The following is a 16,423-nucleotide window of genomic DNA, read 5'->3' as shown; positions in this document are numbered from 1 at the left end:
TTTTCACCGTCTGCAAGACTGAACTCTAAGAGTACCTGAACAATCCCTCATCATCTACCCACAGACAGAAAGACTTTTTAAGAGGACAGTAGAATAGAAAGCGTGAGCTGGGGAAATGGGAGCACCTAGTGAATCTGTACGGAAGGCTGAAGGAAAATGGAAATACATACAGACTGCCAGAAGTGAACACCCACCTCAGCTGCACTGCTGAACTCTTCCTCATTTTCCTCTGCTCTGACCAAAAGAAGATACTGGTGTTGGTCACTCTCATAATCCACACTCCGAGTTAAACTGATATCTCCCGTTGCTCGATCAATACTGAATAGACCACTAGGGTTAGTCAGTAAACTGTAGCTCAGGGATTTCTTTTGATATGATACAGCAGAGACAGTAAGAAAGCTGCATTTTAAAAAAAAAAAAAAAAAAAAAAAAAGACCCTTGAGGACATAATACAACATACTGAAAAACATGACAAAAATGATACATACCAGAAATGATGGTGCAACCCTGTAGGTCTGATCAGAGCAATACTCACTGAAGTCGGTGACAGCTGTACCTAAACACCAAATTCAAACATTTTGTATACAGTAGTTCTATCATCTTGAGGTTAAACAGATAAAGATAGGATTCTCCGAAGTAGAACACAGTCAGGATTAATAACACAGGAACCGAGGATTTCATTTTTGCTGCAGCTGAATTTGCCTACTCTAACTTTCTTCTATGGTAGTGATGGTTTTCAGGCAGGAAACTATAAGATAAAGTAAGATGCAAAACATTCATTTTAATAACAGCATAGTAAGTTTGTTGCTGTAGTCATACCACCCTGAAGTTTCAACAGATAATTGCAAAAGGATAAAAGCTGGTCACTAACAGTGTGCATATTACACAGGACATACAGTTTTAGCTCTTGTCTGGCACTGGGTTTTTTTCCACTTAAGTCCCATGTATTTAAACTCTTCAAGTGGGAAAAAGACTTGCAGTCTGAAGTAAAAGAAGGAATTTAAAAATAAATATTTTTGAAGGCTTTAAAACAGATTACTAATTTCTCAAGTGTTTGTTGCCTTAGCATGCAGGTTTCTTAGGAAAAATAACTCTGTCTCCCTGGAGAACCCACCGACATGTATGATCTAGTGACAACTATAATCAAAAAAGACAAAACTCAGTTTGCCTGAACACCTTTTTCTGCATTACATTTCCATGCTGCTGCCTCCTCACTTCCCTCAGGTGCACTACTGAAACAATGCAAAAGATTGCTGTAGGTCGTTATCTCACTTTAGCCTGTTTCTGTATTTTCCTTTGATGTAGTCTCACAGTCAGTTTCAGCAGGCACTCGACCATGTTCCTGCCAACAGGAATTATTTTGCCCTCCTTCTAACTCCCTACCTGGCTGCATGTTCACACCACCTCTCCTCTCCTGTCAGCACTAAAAACCACAAAGCCATGCCATGAGCACATTTAACAACCCAACTGAAAACTTTTTTCTTCTTTTTGGCTTTGTCTTTCATCAGATCAGACTGCCCATGCAGCTAGCACATTAGCACTAGTGTCAGACCAAAGGAAGAGAAAGATCTGGTAATGCTTGTGAAATCCTAAACCCAGAAATCCAGTGCACAACAGAGACTCTGTTTTCCTGCATGCTTGTGTTATTGGTCCAATTTAAAAATCAAAGCTTTAGGATTCTAAATGGATTTTTATGACTGTTTCTGGTCAACATGCAACAGGAAACAACTTTCACTGGGCACATTGTGTATATTCAAATCTCCCGTGACACAGCAATAACCACATTAAATATTTAGTTCATTTTTGATATTACCAAGTAATTTGACAAACTGACTGATCTATTATTATCTTAGGTGTGCAAACCTATTTTTAAATAATGATAAATAGTTCTAAAGGATTTCATTATTTTTAATCCTGAACATTACTGAACCTAAGATGGCAGGCACTTCTTAGGTATCGCAGCATTTTGTAACTCTTGCATTTCTTTTATGCCTGTGCTATTTAAGTTTTTTGCAGTTCTAAAGAACGATCTTGTTATCTACTATTAACAGTTGCTCTTTTTTTAATCTTAACACACCCTGGTTATTTAGTCACTGTAAAATTGATTGTTGCAGACTGAACAGTAAAATGCACCACTACAGATGATATGAGTAACAGTTGAATGACCACACAAGGAAGACATTTACTGGACAGAAGTATTCTCAATTCAACTGGAAGAGGAAATGTTTGCTGTAAGAACGAAACAGTTTGGGAATGACAGAACTGAGTATTCAGGTGGACCTATGTTACTAACGTTTTCTGTGATATTTAGATGCACGTGGTTACACAAAGGATAGAAAAACAAAACTGCAAGTTTTGTGGCGTCTTCATTTTTGCTCGGTTTGTCACCATAATGAAGACAGCAAAGACAGTCTTCTGTTTTTTCCCCAGTTTTCACTTGAGGGAGATGGCACTTCTCCAAATTCAACACACAAAATCAGTATATTTTTTCAAGGAACTTTCAAGGGTAACTTTCTTCATGATATAACAGTCCTAATTTGTATTCTGCATTTTGTTTGAAAATCAACACAATCAACATCTACTAATACTGTCCATATAATTTAAAAAAGCAAGAAACCATAATTATTCAATACCCCTTTTCTGTATAAAAGGATGACTAAAAAACACATCAATCAAACTATATCTTGTTCATTTATATTAAGATCTCTAAACTGCTACTTACAGCATCTGTTTACAATTCACAGACAATACTGAGGCTTTGGGGAGATCAAACAGAAATTAATCTAGGAACACAATCTCACTGCATTATATTGAACTGTTACTTACGATTTTCCTTGCAGCATACTTTCAGGAACATAAACCAAGTATGACATGTTGGTGAACTGTGGTGGTCGCGATCCAGCAATTACAGATACAGAGGCTGGAGAGCCTTTGCTTCCGAGTTTATCTGCTGCTAGTACAGTCAGTAAATACTCTTTGTCCCTCACCAATGGCAGACCTGTAGTTTTAATCCAGCCATTGTCCTTCTCAACTTCAAATCTGTCTTCCCCACCTAAAAAGAACAGATCCACAAATGGTTGTCAGCAAGAACATTTTTACTTGATTATTTAAGAGGAGAACATAGTATCAATTCCCTGGTTGGTTTTAGCTTAGAATCAGCATGCACATCAAAATTCAAAAGTTTGTTTAGAACTTAGAAATCAGAAATCAGTAATTACATTTATCACTACATTGCTAAGTCCCATTTTACTTCTCTGGACAATTACCATTCTTCTTTATCCTCCGTACTTTGCTGTTGCTTGACCTATATCCCTTACCAGAAAATACCCTGCTAGAGTCCTGGCCAAGAGGAACAAATCCACCTTTGGAGAGGTACTGTTACTCCCCTTCTGCTTACACAGTTTTGAACTATCACTGAAGCTTATCTTAAGAGCCCCACAAAGAAAATTATTAATGAGCCTGTGCTAGCTTTACAAAGCCAAGGCCCAACCCAGACCCTTAAAAAGTTGTTAGAAACAAACCAGGAGCACAGCTCCCACAAGGCAGTAGGAACACTAACCCCCTCCACTCAACAAACTGTGCTCCACATACTGCCCTATCTCATAAAAAAAGCAGTCCAGCAGAGAGGTGCTGACTACTGCCACCGCTGCCAACCCTTTGCCAAAGCCTTGAGGAGTACAGACTACTCCAGCCTCACCTTTCCCCAGGGGACAACTGGGGCAGGAACCCAAATTTGCAGGGAGAACACACTTCAAATCTGGCAAATCTGTCTGTACCCTCAATAAAAGCCAACCTTCTCACACACGGAGCTGAAGGCTTATGAACCTTTTGTAAGATAAACAGAAGTTCTTTCACTAACGCAACTGAGGATAAAAGACAAAAGTCACAATACTGAAGCCTAATACACAGGGAAGGAGAGAGTTAAAATTTACCTTCCAAGAGAAAATATTCTACAGCTCCATGGATCCCTTCATCTGCATCCACAGCAAGCAGCTTGTATACTTCAGTACCTCCCACAGCTTCAGGGGAAACCACAGCCAAGAACGGGAAGGGCTCCATGGCCCATTCAGGTACGTTGTCATTCACGTCTGTCACAGTAAGGGACAAATGCACCAAGTACCAATCCTTTCCTAATGGTCACAGAAAAATGAAGAAATACTTAGCTACTTAACGGCACTCAAGAGTAACAGAAACATGTAGCAAGTCCTGAGCATGCATTTTCTGCAATGTTGGCACGCAATCCAGAAAAATTTGGGGTTTAAGGCTCTTCTGTAATCAATGCATTTTTACATTTTCATCAAAAAAATCTGTTACCATGTACATCCAAGTCTTGCAAAGTCTTCTCAATTCTAACCCAGATAACTTGTGTGTGTTATGTATTGTACTTCTGCAGTCAGAAGCGTTGGGAGGCCTGCCGTAAGGATGCTCAATTTGGCTTCTCCAGTCAAATGCCCTTTATAACTTTGCATGTGAAGCCAGTTTCCAAAAATAAACTGAAATTGCCTCATTACAAAAGAAGACTGACGCTGAGGTAAGAGTACTGTAGCCCACACTGCTATTGCACTGCCCTTGTATAATTCCCTTCAACATTCAGACAGGCTCTGTGAAAGAAGCTGCATGTTTCCTCCTCTGTGTAGCACAGAAGAAGCCAGAAGGACCATCAAAAAGCCATCAAAAAATCATGATGTAAAAAGCAGCGTGGATATTATTTCTCACTACCTAATACTAACTAGAACTACATGTGTTTCAAAGAGATGTTTCATGTCAGAATGTGCGTTCCAAAAGTTCCAGGGCAGCCAGTCCAAGACACCTGAGGAAACCTCAGAGGAGGGGACTTGTCAGACACTGATCTGAGCCTGAGGTCAAAATACACCACGGTGACCCACACAAGGTAAGTTCTAAATGAGAAGTACCAAATGAGATCAGTGTCTGCTCAAACACTCCAAAGGTTTTAATTAAAACGTTGTGCAGAAAAAGTGCAAAAGGAAGACGTTAGCATCAAAATTGTGTGTCTCTTCTCAAAAGAGCAGGTCTTGTGCAAGCTGTCAAAAGTTTGTAAATAGCCACTCTTAGCTCAGTTTGCCCAGGCATACTGCAGGCTTAAAATAGCAATCAGTAAATCAGAAGCCGAGTTAAGAACCTCTGAAAATCTGTCTCTATAATAGCAAGATCTATTGAGGATTTGAATGCCACCTTGGTAACCCTGCCAGGAGTAGAAAGGTTACTGACCTTTGTCTCTCTGGAGTTTGGAAATCAATACCCTAATCAAGCCCGGAACTCACTCTGTTTCAAGTTCTCCTAAAGTTCTCAACACACATGTATTCCTCTACCAAAATACAAGTCACAACCAATGAACAACTGATTTTTATTGAACAAGTAGTAATAAACCTGGGACACAAACTCTACTCTTGTCACTTACTGTGGGTTCACTGAACATATGTACTTAGTACATAACCATAACTGAGAAATACCTCTGTGGAAAACCGCGTCAGGACTAAGATTAATCCTCACAGTGCTCCAGCAGACTTTACTAATCAAAAACTAAAAGGGTTTGGGCATGTTCCTCCAGCTACTTGTGTTTTAATAGTTAAGAGACCTTACTGTCATTTGACATCATGGCGAGATCGAAGCTTTCAGCAAGATCTTGGTTACCTCTGAAACATCTGGATACTCCTAAAATTTTGTTAGGATGGCTGGCAGGAACGGCAACATACACAGTCAATAAGACAGTGCCTCTCTTGACCAGATACATTTCCACTGCATCTGATCTTACAGGTCTTATTGGTGTGTTATCTTCTTCCATCAACCACTCACAATCTGATTCATAAGCAAAAATAACAAATAAAATCATCATGATTTCACTTTCAGATAAAGGCAGTCTGGAGGAAAATGACTGTAAGTTAGTTTTCCCTTGACTGCATACCATATCTCAAAGCAAAAACTGTAACGAACCCACCAAACAGGACTGTACTTCTCGGTACAGAGACGTACAAATGTGACCTGACAACCTGTAGAAACAACATCACGGTGCCCAGCAAAGCATGACCAGACAAGGACTTGCCAGAGGACAAGGAGTGTGATAAAGAGACTGACATGGACAATAATGTGTAACATGTATGTCCAGCAGGACAATGTAAGAATTTCAAAGTATATGTTTGTGAACATGATTTTTTAAAGCCTAACTCCTCATTCTAATGAGCGCAGCAAATATTTAAATGCTTTTCATTTGTTCATTTTTCATTTCATTTAAAAGCATTTTTCATTCATAATGACACATACGTTCCAAAATGTAGTATCTTATAAATTTTGTAACTGACATCGCTGCTTGCCTACAGAATAGTTGTGTTTTCCTAGAGAATGGAGCTTAAACCAGACTGTTACCTGATTTTTAATAAGGTATATAAAATTAATTTTCTCCCCTATTTATGAAAATTATTTGTGCTTCAAGACAGTGGAAGGAAGGAAATTCTAGAAAGATACATCTCTCAAGAGTTCAGGTGTCTCAACACCTCTTTCCACCAAAATACCCTCCCTTATGTTTCTTGCAAACATGTTAATTATACATGCACATCAGTATATTAACAGTAGTAGTACATTATTAAGTATCTGCATTTATACTATGATTAATAGTAGTTTATTAGTAGTACACGTGCAGTATTATTGCTACATTATGGGATAAATAATATGTTACAATTCCACTCAAATCTTAGCAAAAACAGCTTAGAACTGGTAATCCCCTGTGGATTTGGGTTAAATCCCACACAGACAGGTCCTACTTAAAAATCATCTTTTCCAAATACCAGGCCCCAACAACAAGTGGAGATACCTGTAACTATATTCAGCAGTGCAAGTCAACCCACTCCTAAGTCAGGATTCTGACACAGGCTTAATTATCCCTAAAAGAATTTTCAAACTGTTTTGTAACAAACTACTAAAAGAACTTCCTCAATATTAAATGCTAGATACTTGACATTCAAGCCAGGCACACCGCAGGTATCTTACACAATGTCATCCATTGAAAAAAAAATCCTAGTAAAAGCTTACTTCTGCTAATTACACTGTTGTCACACATGCAGATTTTGTATTTGACAGATTTGCTTCCCTAGCATCAGAGAACAGAAAAATTTAAGTTGCTTTCTCAGAGATACTGAGCAATGAGAAATAAAACTCAAAATGGCTCTTGCTGCACATAAGCATGATAGTAACATAACACTGGAAGATTTTATATCAAAAATTAGCATTTTTTTAAGTCATACAGACAATAATACTTCATATTCAGAGGGTAAAGTCATACTTTCTGATCAAATAAAAATATTTTTTCCTTTTCTTATTTTTCTACACTATGGAAACTAATAAAAACGGGTTCTGCAAGCAGACTGCTTTTCCCATGTATTTGCAAACACCACTTATTTGCCCTTTGCAATATCAAAACTAAGCCGTCTCTACAGCTCTCTTTCCAATTTATATAAAAAATTCAAGCTAAAATTATAAACTCTAGTCCAGAGGGTTTTCCTGCTTTAGCTGCTTAATTCCCTATTACAGTCAGTTTGTGTATCATCAAAAATCCTTCTTAGGGCAGCTCATCCTGAAGTCTGCTTTTTCTCTGATATTCCCTCCAGTTGGAATTACTTCCTTTTAACTTAACTGACAAAAGCTGCAGCACTGAAATTCACTCCCTATCATCAAAATAAGTCTTCATAATCCACTGCTGAAACCTCATCACAGGTGTCTACCTATAATTGCTTATTTTTCATGCCTATCTGAAAACTGATAAACAGAAGCATTTATTATATTGCCTTTCTCTTAATTCCAACTACATTAGGTAACATAATACACTAGCTGGCCCAACTTTCTGCTCACAGGAAATATGTGATATGCCACAACGCACAGTTTTCATCCTTTAAAAAAAAAGGCAAACTATTAAGTGACTTTACGTGACTTGCTGTGAAGTTTAACCATAGCAAAAATGCTCTTTAAAAGGAGCAGTAAGTCACTAAAAAAAAAAAAAAATAGGAGAAAGTGTTTCTAAAATACCTATCTTCAGCTCTGTAGGCAAACTTAGAGATCCATACAGCTAATGAAATCAGTTCTCTACCAACGTACTCTGCGTAAGAATCACACATTAACATAATCCAACTGTTGGTTTATATAGCAGAAGCATTTCAAAGAAAGTCATTTCACCTTCATAATACCCCTAGGTGTTAGACTTCCATCATTTTATGTTAGACTAACTTAGCACTACACCTGTATAACCTTTCAACAGATGTAACAAACATAGGCCACCTCAGCTATCTGAGGAAAGTGATTTAGTAAAATCAGAATCACTGTACATCCAATAACATTCCTTAAAGTCCACAAGGTCCAAGCCATAATACAGATAGGATTTGCACAGTATCTAAAATCTCCCTAGTTTTAAGACAGAATTCACTTTTCTGAAAGGAAGTTATTTCTCCAAGCATAAAAATCTGTTATTCAAATGCCTTTCAGAAAACAGCAGTGTAGATAAAGGACACTGTCTGCTGTCAGCTTTCTCACTAGATTCCTCCACGATCAAAAGGCAGGCAGTGCCTCATTAAGCACAGTTGTTAAGATTGAGAAACTTTATAATAAAGGTAGAGTTAAATATATAGGAGAAAACACAATAGGTTAAAGTAACTACACAAAGTTAGAAATTTGATCCTTTGGTGAGATACAAACCACATTTGTATTATAAAATGAATGTTCTTATTAAAAAAAAAAACCACAACAAGCAAACAACAACAAAAAAGAAAACAGGAAAAGACCTTAATACTCATACACTATAAAGATTGAGTTACATACTTTGTCCAAAAAGCCTAGGAAAATTTACTAGAAATTTAAAAGGGTCACAAGCTTGTAAAATAGTCAGTGAATTTTCATGTCAAATTTAAGACATATAGAGGGACCGTGTCTTTAGAAGGAACAGAAAGCCCTCTCAGAATCATGAACTTCTAGGGGAGTCCAAGTTAAAGACTTGTCAAAATTTAAGAACATACTGAAAATTACAAGTGACCAAACATCTTGATTGGGTAACAGTCCCTTTCTTCTTTAGGTTCTTCACTAGTTCCTTATGGCACTACCAAATCCAGGTGTACCTGACAAAATTATTTCATGGTGTTCACCATGAATTTTCTAGGAAACTGTTTCAACATGAAGTAACCTGAACTAGCTCCTCCAACCTGGTGTCAAAATTGGGTTATAAAGATTCGTTGGATCGCAAATTAATAAATCCTGTCATTTCATAGAGCAACTGGGAAAACGCTATTCCCCCACCTACCTATATTGTTACACCAAGGGTGACAGGACAGAGGAGAGGGCTTTAATACTTGATCATTCAGTTAACAATTTTTGAATGTTACGCTGGTCAAACCAAGCCTTGAAAATCATGCATGCTGAAACAGTTTGACTGCAATTTCAAATACTGTAGGTTGGAGTTGCCTCTAAACCCATCTTTCACCATGACAAATTATAGAAGATGCTGTCACTCTGTGAAATCAAACATATTCTCAGACTTCTGATTGTATTAGGATTATAGGACTGTCTTTTGTCTCAGAAATCCAATGGATACTTCTCTAAAACAAGACTTGAAAATGAAACCCTCGTATTCATTAAAAACGTAGGCTTCTCTGCATCAGTGTAATTGATAAAAATGACAATGCCAGACATTCTGATTTTTTAAAATCTGAAAATACAGACTATGTACTTGACTGAACATATCTCTACAATTGTGGACAATTACTATACATTCCTTGAATGTACTGATGGAAAAGTTATTATATTATTATGATTAAACAATAATGGGTGAGAAGCTAGGTTGCTCCTGGCATTTTTAGGTCATTTCAATTTATTTTTAAAAGGAAAGTATGAGAATGTTAAAATTCTTGCAAAGTCTTTATGTCAACATCGTTATTACATACTGGTCTACATCTATCAGCAACTTAAGTATTCAAGTTAATTGTTTGGTTTTTTTAAGTTGCTCCAATTTCTAAGATTTTCACCTGAAATAGACAAATGTTTTTTGAAAACTTAGGGGTTTGTTATTTGTTTGGGTTACTGCAAGCAAAATATTTGGGGCTTGGTTGAGAGGACATTGTTGTTTTGAAGAGGCTTTGCAAATATACTGAACTCTTTTTAACACCTTGCCCTATAATATGTCTAATTCATCTAAAATATTTACTCAAAGTTTGGGAAGATACACTTCCAGTAAAAAATCTTATGTCCTAAGCCTCTAGCTGCAATCAGGAGAAAGCTCATTTCCCATTTTCATACCATAACATGAGATAAAAGCTGCTGGTTTTTGTAGCAAGTCCTACTGTATATCCTTTAAAATATAGGACAATTATGCACAAACATTTCTCTACTGTCATTTCTGACAATTCATGAAGTATATGATGGGCTACTTTTAAGTACAGTAGTTTGCTCATTCATAAAACATAAACCTTCTAAAGGGATAACTTTGATGGGCTCAAGCTGTGGACAGCCCACACTCCCTCCTAATATGCCTTATCATCTTTGCAGATAGAATAATGACAGTCTGTCATGTCTCTGTTCCTTACCCTCATATTGCTTTTAAAACAGAAGTTAAAGCAAGCCAGAAAAACAAAGTACAAAAGTAAAGAAAGCATCAGAGGAGCTAAATCATCATGGCAGAGTGGTTCTTAATATAAATTACCAATTAAAAAGAGAGTAAAGTGATAAACATGTTATCAGGGACTTCCCAGTGTGGTATCCATCTGCTGAGAGTGGCAGGCAAGAAAACAAGCGTGCCCAGATGTGAAGTAATAACTACAAATTAATAATCCCAACAGACATCCTTAAATAACAAAATGTGTCTTAATAAATGATTAATTAATTGCCAAAAAGCATTATTGTAATGAGACAACTTAGCTAAAGAGGTAGCAGCTACCATACTGCTGTCAGATGGTAAGTTCTTTCGCCATTTTCCTTCATATGTCTTGGGGAAAATCTGGTTTCTTTCTCTGTAGCCCATCATGTGCAAGGAAAAAAACCAAAAGAAGGGGGGGGGAAGAGAGAGAGAGCTTCACCAACACAGCCTGCTATACTTCTTTGTATCATTATGTACAGAAAGTCTTTTGAACTAACATTATCTGGACTGCAAACCTAAACACATGAACGAAAGGAAATCATTATTAATTTTCATCTTCCAGAAAAGGAAAAAGAGAAACCTGACCATGGTACATCACATACCAACATTTTATGTACCATCAGTAAACTGAAGCCTACTCATACCACGCTGAACTCTTGTCATTAAGGCTCGGAAAAAGCAATAAACTGTTATCTGCTGGGAGAAAGGACACCAAGCTGTGAGACTTCACAAACATTTTTTTTCAGCAGGGAAGAATGACTGATGAACCTCAGTTTCCATTTCAAACTGTGCTGAGGAGCAAGCTGTCACATTGACAAAGCCTTCCTTATCCATTTCAACCCTCTTTTGCTCTATCGTCCCCAACTGTCCTCATCCCAGAGCTAGTACTTCCTTAACACTGACTTGTCTATGCAATTCCCATTTAAAGAAGTAAAAAAATTGATATGCATAAGATTAATCATCTAAGGCAATAAAATTTCTATTTAAAAAATCAGACCTCTTATCAGAAAAACGAAAAAAAGTGCAGTTTGTCTGAAACACTGTATATTACTAAATACTGTCTATTAAGTGAATCAAAAAGAAACTGTCTTCAAAATACTGCATTTGTCCCCTGTCTACACCAAAACACTTTGAAGTCAAAGGAAAATCTACTGTAGGCTAAGTCTCAGTCTCCTGTTTATTCTAAAACCTAAACTCAAACATACCAAGGTTTAAAGATATTCTACCTACAAATTTCCGGACACTACACTTCTGAGACAAATTGGGAAAAAAAGGTTAGGAAAAACTGAAACAAAATTATTTCATAATCAAATGAAGTGTAACATAATTGCCATGTCAGTCAGAGAATCAATGTCCAATTGGAGACGTTCTAAACCAGCTTTGAGGAAGATCCTATCTATATGTTCTATAATTTATTCAGATTAACAGATCTGTGCTGAAATTTAGTTAGATCTTAAAAGAAAAAAAATATATTTGGCAGAAACTAAATGTTTGACGTGATTAACAGCCAAAAGATCTAAAGTTTTGGTGTTCAAGTCCCAACAGTCTCACAAAGATATTTTTAATCTGACTGCTTGGAGTAGAAAGCATATAGTATCAAAACATTCAGACTGAATAGACATCAACATGGTGGTCTACAGCTTCCCCAGACATTCCTTTCTACCACATATAAGTCACCTTCCAAACCTGTAAACACCCATAGTTGTCCCAAATGCACACAGAATGTATGCTTCCTTTTGCCTTAATAGCATGAAACCCATCTGCTGGATAACATGATTATTTCAACTTCAACTCAGCTTGATGTGTAACTGTTAACACGGTTGCAATTCATAAAAGTAGTAGTAAGAACTATGTAAGATAAAACATCACCCAGAAGCTACTTAATTCTTAGGGATGATCCCAACAGAATCAATACAGCTAGCGAGGGACTAAGGCTTCAGATAAAATTAAAACAGATGATCCTTGGCTTCCAAGCATGAAAACCATCAAGGTTTCAAATATATGTATCACTAAAATTGGTACCTCCATTCTGTATGTCGATTTAAACAGGACAAATATACTTGAACATGTAAGTGACTGCCATTAACTATTTGGAAGGCATGTCAAACATCACCCTTTGTAAATCCTCTGATAAGAAAAAATGAATGACAGAGGATTACAAAGCTAATGACCATGGATCAAGTAAGGTCAAAGGAGCTTGAGACAACGGAGGATTAGAAAGACAGGACCTTTCATGCACTTCCCCCAAATATTAATGGACTAATAATGGCTCCTTCTCAAATTAAATGCTAGCTTTATGTTAAAATATTAATGTGTATGACAGTTAAATTTTGCCTTCTGTTCACTCGGTAAAACTTAAAATAGTATCATGCTTTTGTGAAGAATAAATAAATAAATCCCAACAAATTAAATGGGATAAAATCTTAAATGCTACAGAAAATGTGAGCATAACCATCACTCCTTCCAGGCAAGGTCAAACGAAGAATATAGCCCAGGGCTGAGTGATCAGGTATCACTAGAGGAATTTGCTCATCAAGGACCACGTGCCAAAGAACATACTCATGAAGTTAAGCTTTGCGATTTTGGAATTCTGTTTAGCATCTTGTGGCTCAAACTAATATATGGGATTTTTCCTGGTGTTCCTCTTTGGTTTGGGGTTGTGGAGTCTGTGGTTTTTCTTTTGGCCAACATATCTATCTGTAAATTACAAAAAATGTAAATATTGTTGAGCTGTATTCCTATTTCAAATTAGTGGTTTCAGCTCTCAAGATGGAATTTTCTGTCCAAATGTCCAGGCAGAGCAACTTAAGCTCTCCAGGTAGTCAGGGTACATAGAGTATTTTATACAAATGCACACACACTGCTGCTGAAGTTGCAGAATTTAACTGCCCAGGAGCAGCAAGAAAGGGCTGCTCTGCAGGGTAAGGTGAAATGGGAGTCAAGGCAGGCAGGGGCAGGGACCTCACAGCCACAGACCGCCATCCCAGGCTAGGACATCCCATGCTATAAACGTGGTTCATCCAACAGTCCAGTGGTCACCAAACAAACCCAGTGGTCACCAGACAAATGCGCAGTGAGGAGGTGGGTCTCGGATCAAGCGGGAAAGCAAGTCAGCAGGGCAGCGTCAGGGTGAGCAAGATGCACAGCCAGGTACAGCACACCCCCGGGGAGCTCAGGAGAGGACCTGAGCTTAAACGCAGCTCCTGGGACATGGGCCAGAGGCCACAGACAAGGCTTGTGACAACCAACTGTCTGATCCAAGATTAGCCAGCAGCATGGTGTCAGAGCTGGCCTTGAACACGGGCAGCCAAACCCAGGGAGCAGGGTGCTGCAGGACCATTATTGCACTGCAAGACCTGACAATCGTGTTGGACAGGTCAACCCTAACGAGATGGGTAACATCCTGCCAACCTATGAGGACTATCAGGCCTGAATGATCTGTGATCTCTTCTCTACTCCTTAAAACCAACTTCTGCCTGTCTTTAAACCTTCCTTTAAGAGTTCATGTGAGGAACTCGCCTGAAGTTGAAATACAAAACAACAATTATCTCCTCTCTTGTCCGGGGCCTACAAGTACAGCAGAACCCATACCATAAAAAGGGCACTTAGCACTATAGGTTCAGGTTTTCCTGCTGCTACATTCCAGTGACTTCTGCTTCCAGAAAATACATAAACTCTGTTAAAACTAAGTCTACAAACTATTCAATAGCCACAAAAAGATACAGAGTGAATAAAAGCAACCAGTAACTACTATGTACTCTACAGATTGAAGTTAATTTTATTGTAGCGCTAAAATACACAAAATATTTATTATTTCAAAGAATACCAAACTATGGATTTATTTTTTTTTTAATTGGCATCTACATTTAAAAAAAAAATCATTAAATTTACAACCAAAATATGTCCAGTCAAAAAGTACCTACAGCATGTAGCTGCACTGGTAATGGCAATAGTGGTAATAGTTATTTGGCCACATCGCTACAATAAATCTTAGAGCTCAACTGCAGCTTTGCCAAAAAACCCAACCCTGCATGCCAAAGAGGTGTTCATACTGCAAATGCCCCTCAAAGCTACCCCTGACACAGGAAAACGTGTATCAGTGCCAAGACTATGGTCACACAACACCGTTCTACTAAGAAATGCTCTGAGTAGCGAGGAGTGAATCTGTTACATTAGTAGTTACTTCCCATCCCTAATGGAGTGAGCTAGGTTAGCTCATACCTTCAACAAGCTGCAACTCAAGAGTGAGAAAATCCTTCTTCTTCTATGAACGTGTGTAAGATTATCTGGATATTGAGATGCTTAAAGGTCTGGTTGCATCTGGAACAGTATTTACTTCAATGGAACACCAGCCCTGGACATACTGCTGTGTTGATTATCCAGGACAGAATTGGGAGGAAGCAAACAGAAAAGTATTTAAAATTCTATTTTAGCTGCAGAGAAAAAAATGGACACATATGCAGCCTGTTACATATCCTTTGTGTTCCTCTGAATAAAAATTAATTCAGGAACAGGACATCTCCTACAGAGTCCCATTTATGAACTAAAGGATGAGGGCTGTCACATAAACCAGGAAGAAATGCTGCTGAATGTTGCCTTGTTACCATATACCAGTCTTCTTGCTGCTACTTTGAAAACGCTCCACCAGCCAAAAAATATATATATATCCGTTTTTCTTCCTAGAGAAGTAGTAAGACCCCTTGTGCCACAATGCTTTTAAGCATTCTTTACTACTTTAAGTAATGAAGTGCACATTACAAATGAATCATAATAAACTATATTGAAAATATAAAGGACAAAGAGGGTAGACATTATATGCTAAAGTATCTAAAAATCTTGTGATATCATTGCCTGCATTGAAGAAGAGGTTAATGCCAGAATTAATTATTGGTTAATTTTCAATTCTCAGCTACCAAGTGGCAAGAATTAGGGGAGTAGAAAATGAAAGAAATATTATTAAAAGAATTGATACCAACTTATACCACTTGAATATAAATCAACATCTGATACCACAAGCTCCAATACTAGAAAACCATAGCTGCTGAAATATTTATGGTTATGTACACTGTAAAATAAGCCAGTGCAACTGTTAACAGCAAAGCAAACAAACTGGAGAAAGAACCTGAACTTACACTTCTATTCACAACAAAATTCAATGTAACCTTCCCATGCTTTAATTCATCCTGAGAACTCACTGCTGTAAATACTGGGTGTTTTTTTCCTGGAACTTTTGCAATCTTCTATAGTTCTTCCTTATTTTAGACTCACTAGAACATTTAGTTCTGCTAGCCATCTTTCTCCTTCTCCTATCCCATCCTTTTGGTTATCTTTTATCACATTACTGAAGTCTGGATTGCAAGTAAGGGAAGAGACATAACTTTCTAAACCTGTTTCAAATACCTATGCATTTTAACTCCTATTAAAAGGAGAATGTAAGCATTCTGCAACTAAAAAGTTTTATATGTGTCACTATTAAGCTTCATCTGATTAAAAAACTAGTGCTAATACAAGTGCCTTTTTTAATTTAGGCTCCTTTAAACAAAGAAACTTAAAATCACTCCATCTAAAGCACGCCATTTACACTATCCACAGTTAATTGCCATCTACCTCGTCTCACAGTCAGAATCTAGTTCTACACATTTCTAAAGAGATTATTATCTTACGATTTCATACTACTAGCAGTAATATAATAGGCTAGTAGAAAACACTCCAAACCATTTAATAAATAGTAAGATGGTGAAAAAAAAAATCCTGAAAGTAAGTTGAAGTTGGTTTGGGTTATTTTAACTGCATGAGCAA

At 37.4% G+C, this 16,423-nt stretch overlaps 1 protein-coding gene across 9 annotated transcripts in view; it reads right to left on the bottom strand.

Annotated features, from left to right (window-relative positions):
• The window catches only part of LOC308053603 (neural-cadherin-like), an 83,103-nt gene that overhangs the window by 52,291 nt on the left and 14,389 nt on the right, over nt 1–16,423 (bottom strand). For all 9 annotated transcript variants that reach the window (XR_013923691.1, XR_013923692.1, XM_080365044.1 and 6 more), the window contains 3 exons: nt 3,933–4,130; nt 2,827–3,052; nt 195–399 (listed from right to left, as the gene is read on the bottom strand). Coding sequence is in view for 7 of the 9 variants with exons in the window: in XM_080365044.1 (XP_080221170.1) it covers nt 195–399; nt 2,827–3,052; nt 3,933–4,130 (629 nt within the window). In the remaining 2 variants the exon portion in view is untranslated. The remainder of the gene's footprint in view (nt 1–194; nt 400–2,826; nt 3,053–3,932; nt 4,131–16,423) is intronic.

Source organism: Falco punctatus, assembly GCF_963210335.1.
Source record: "Falco punctatus genome assembly, chromosome: 14".
Taxonomy (NCBI): Eukaryota; Metazoa; Chordata; class Aves; order Falconiformes; family Falconidae; genus Falco; species Falco punctatus.
This window is presented reverse-complemented; position numbering and strand designations above follow the sequence as displayed.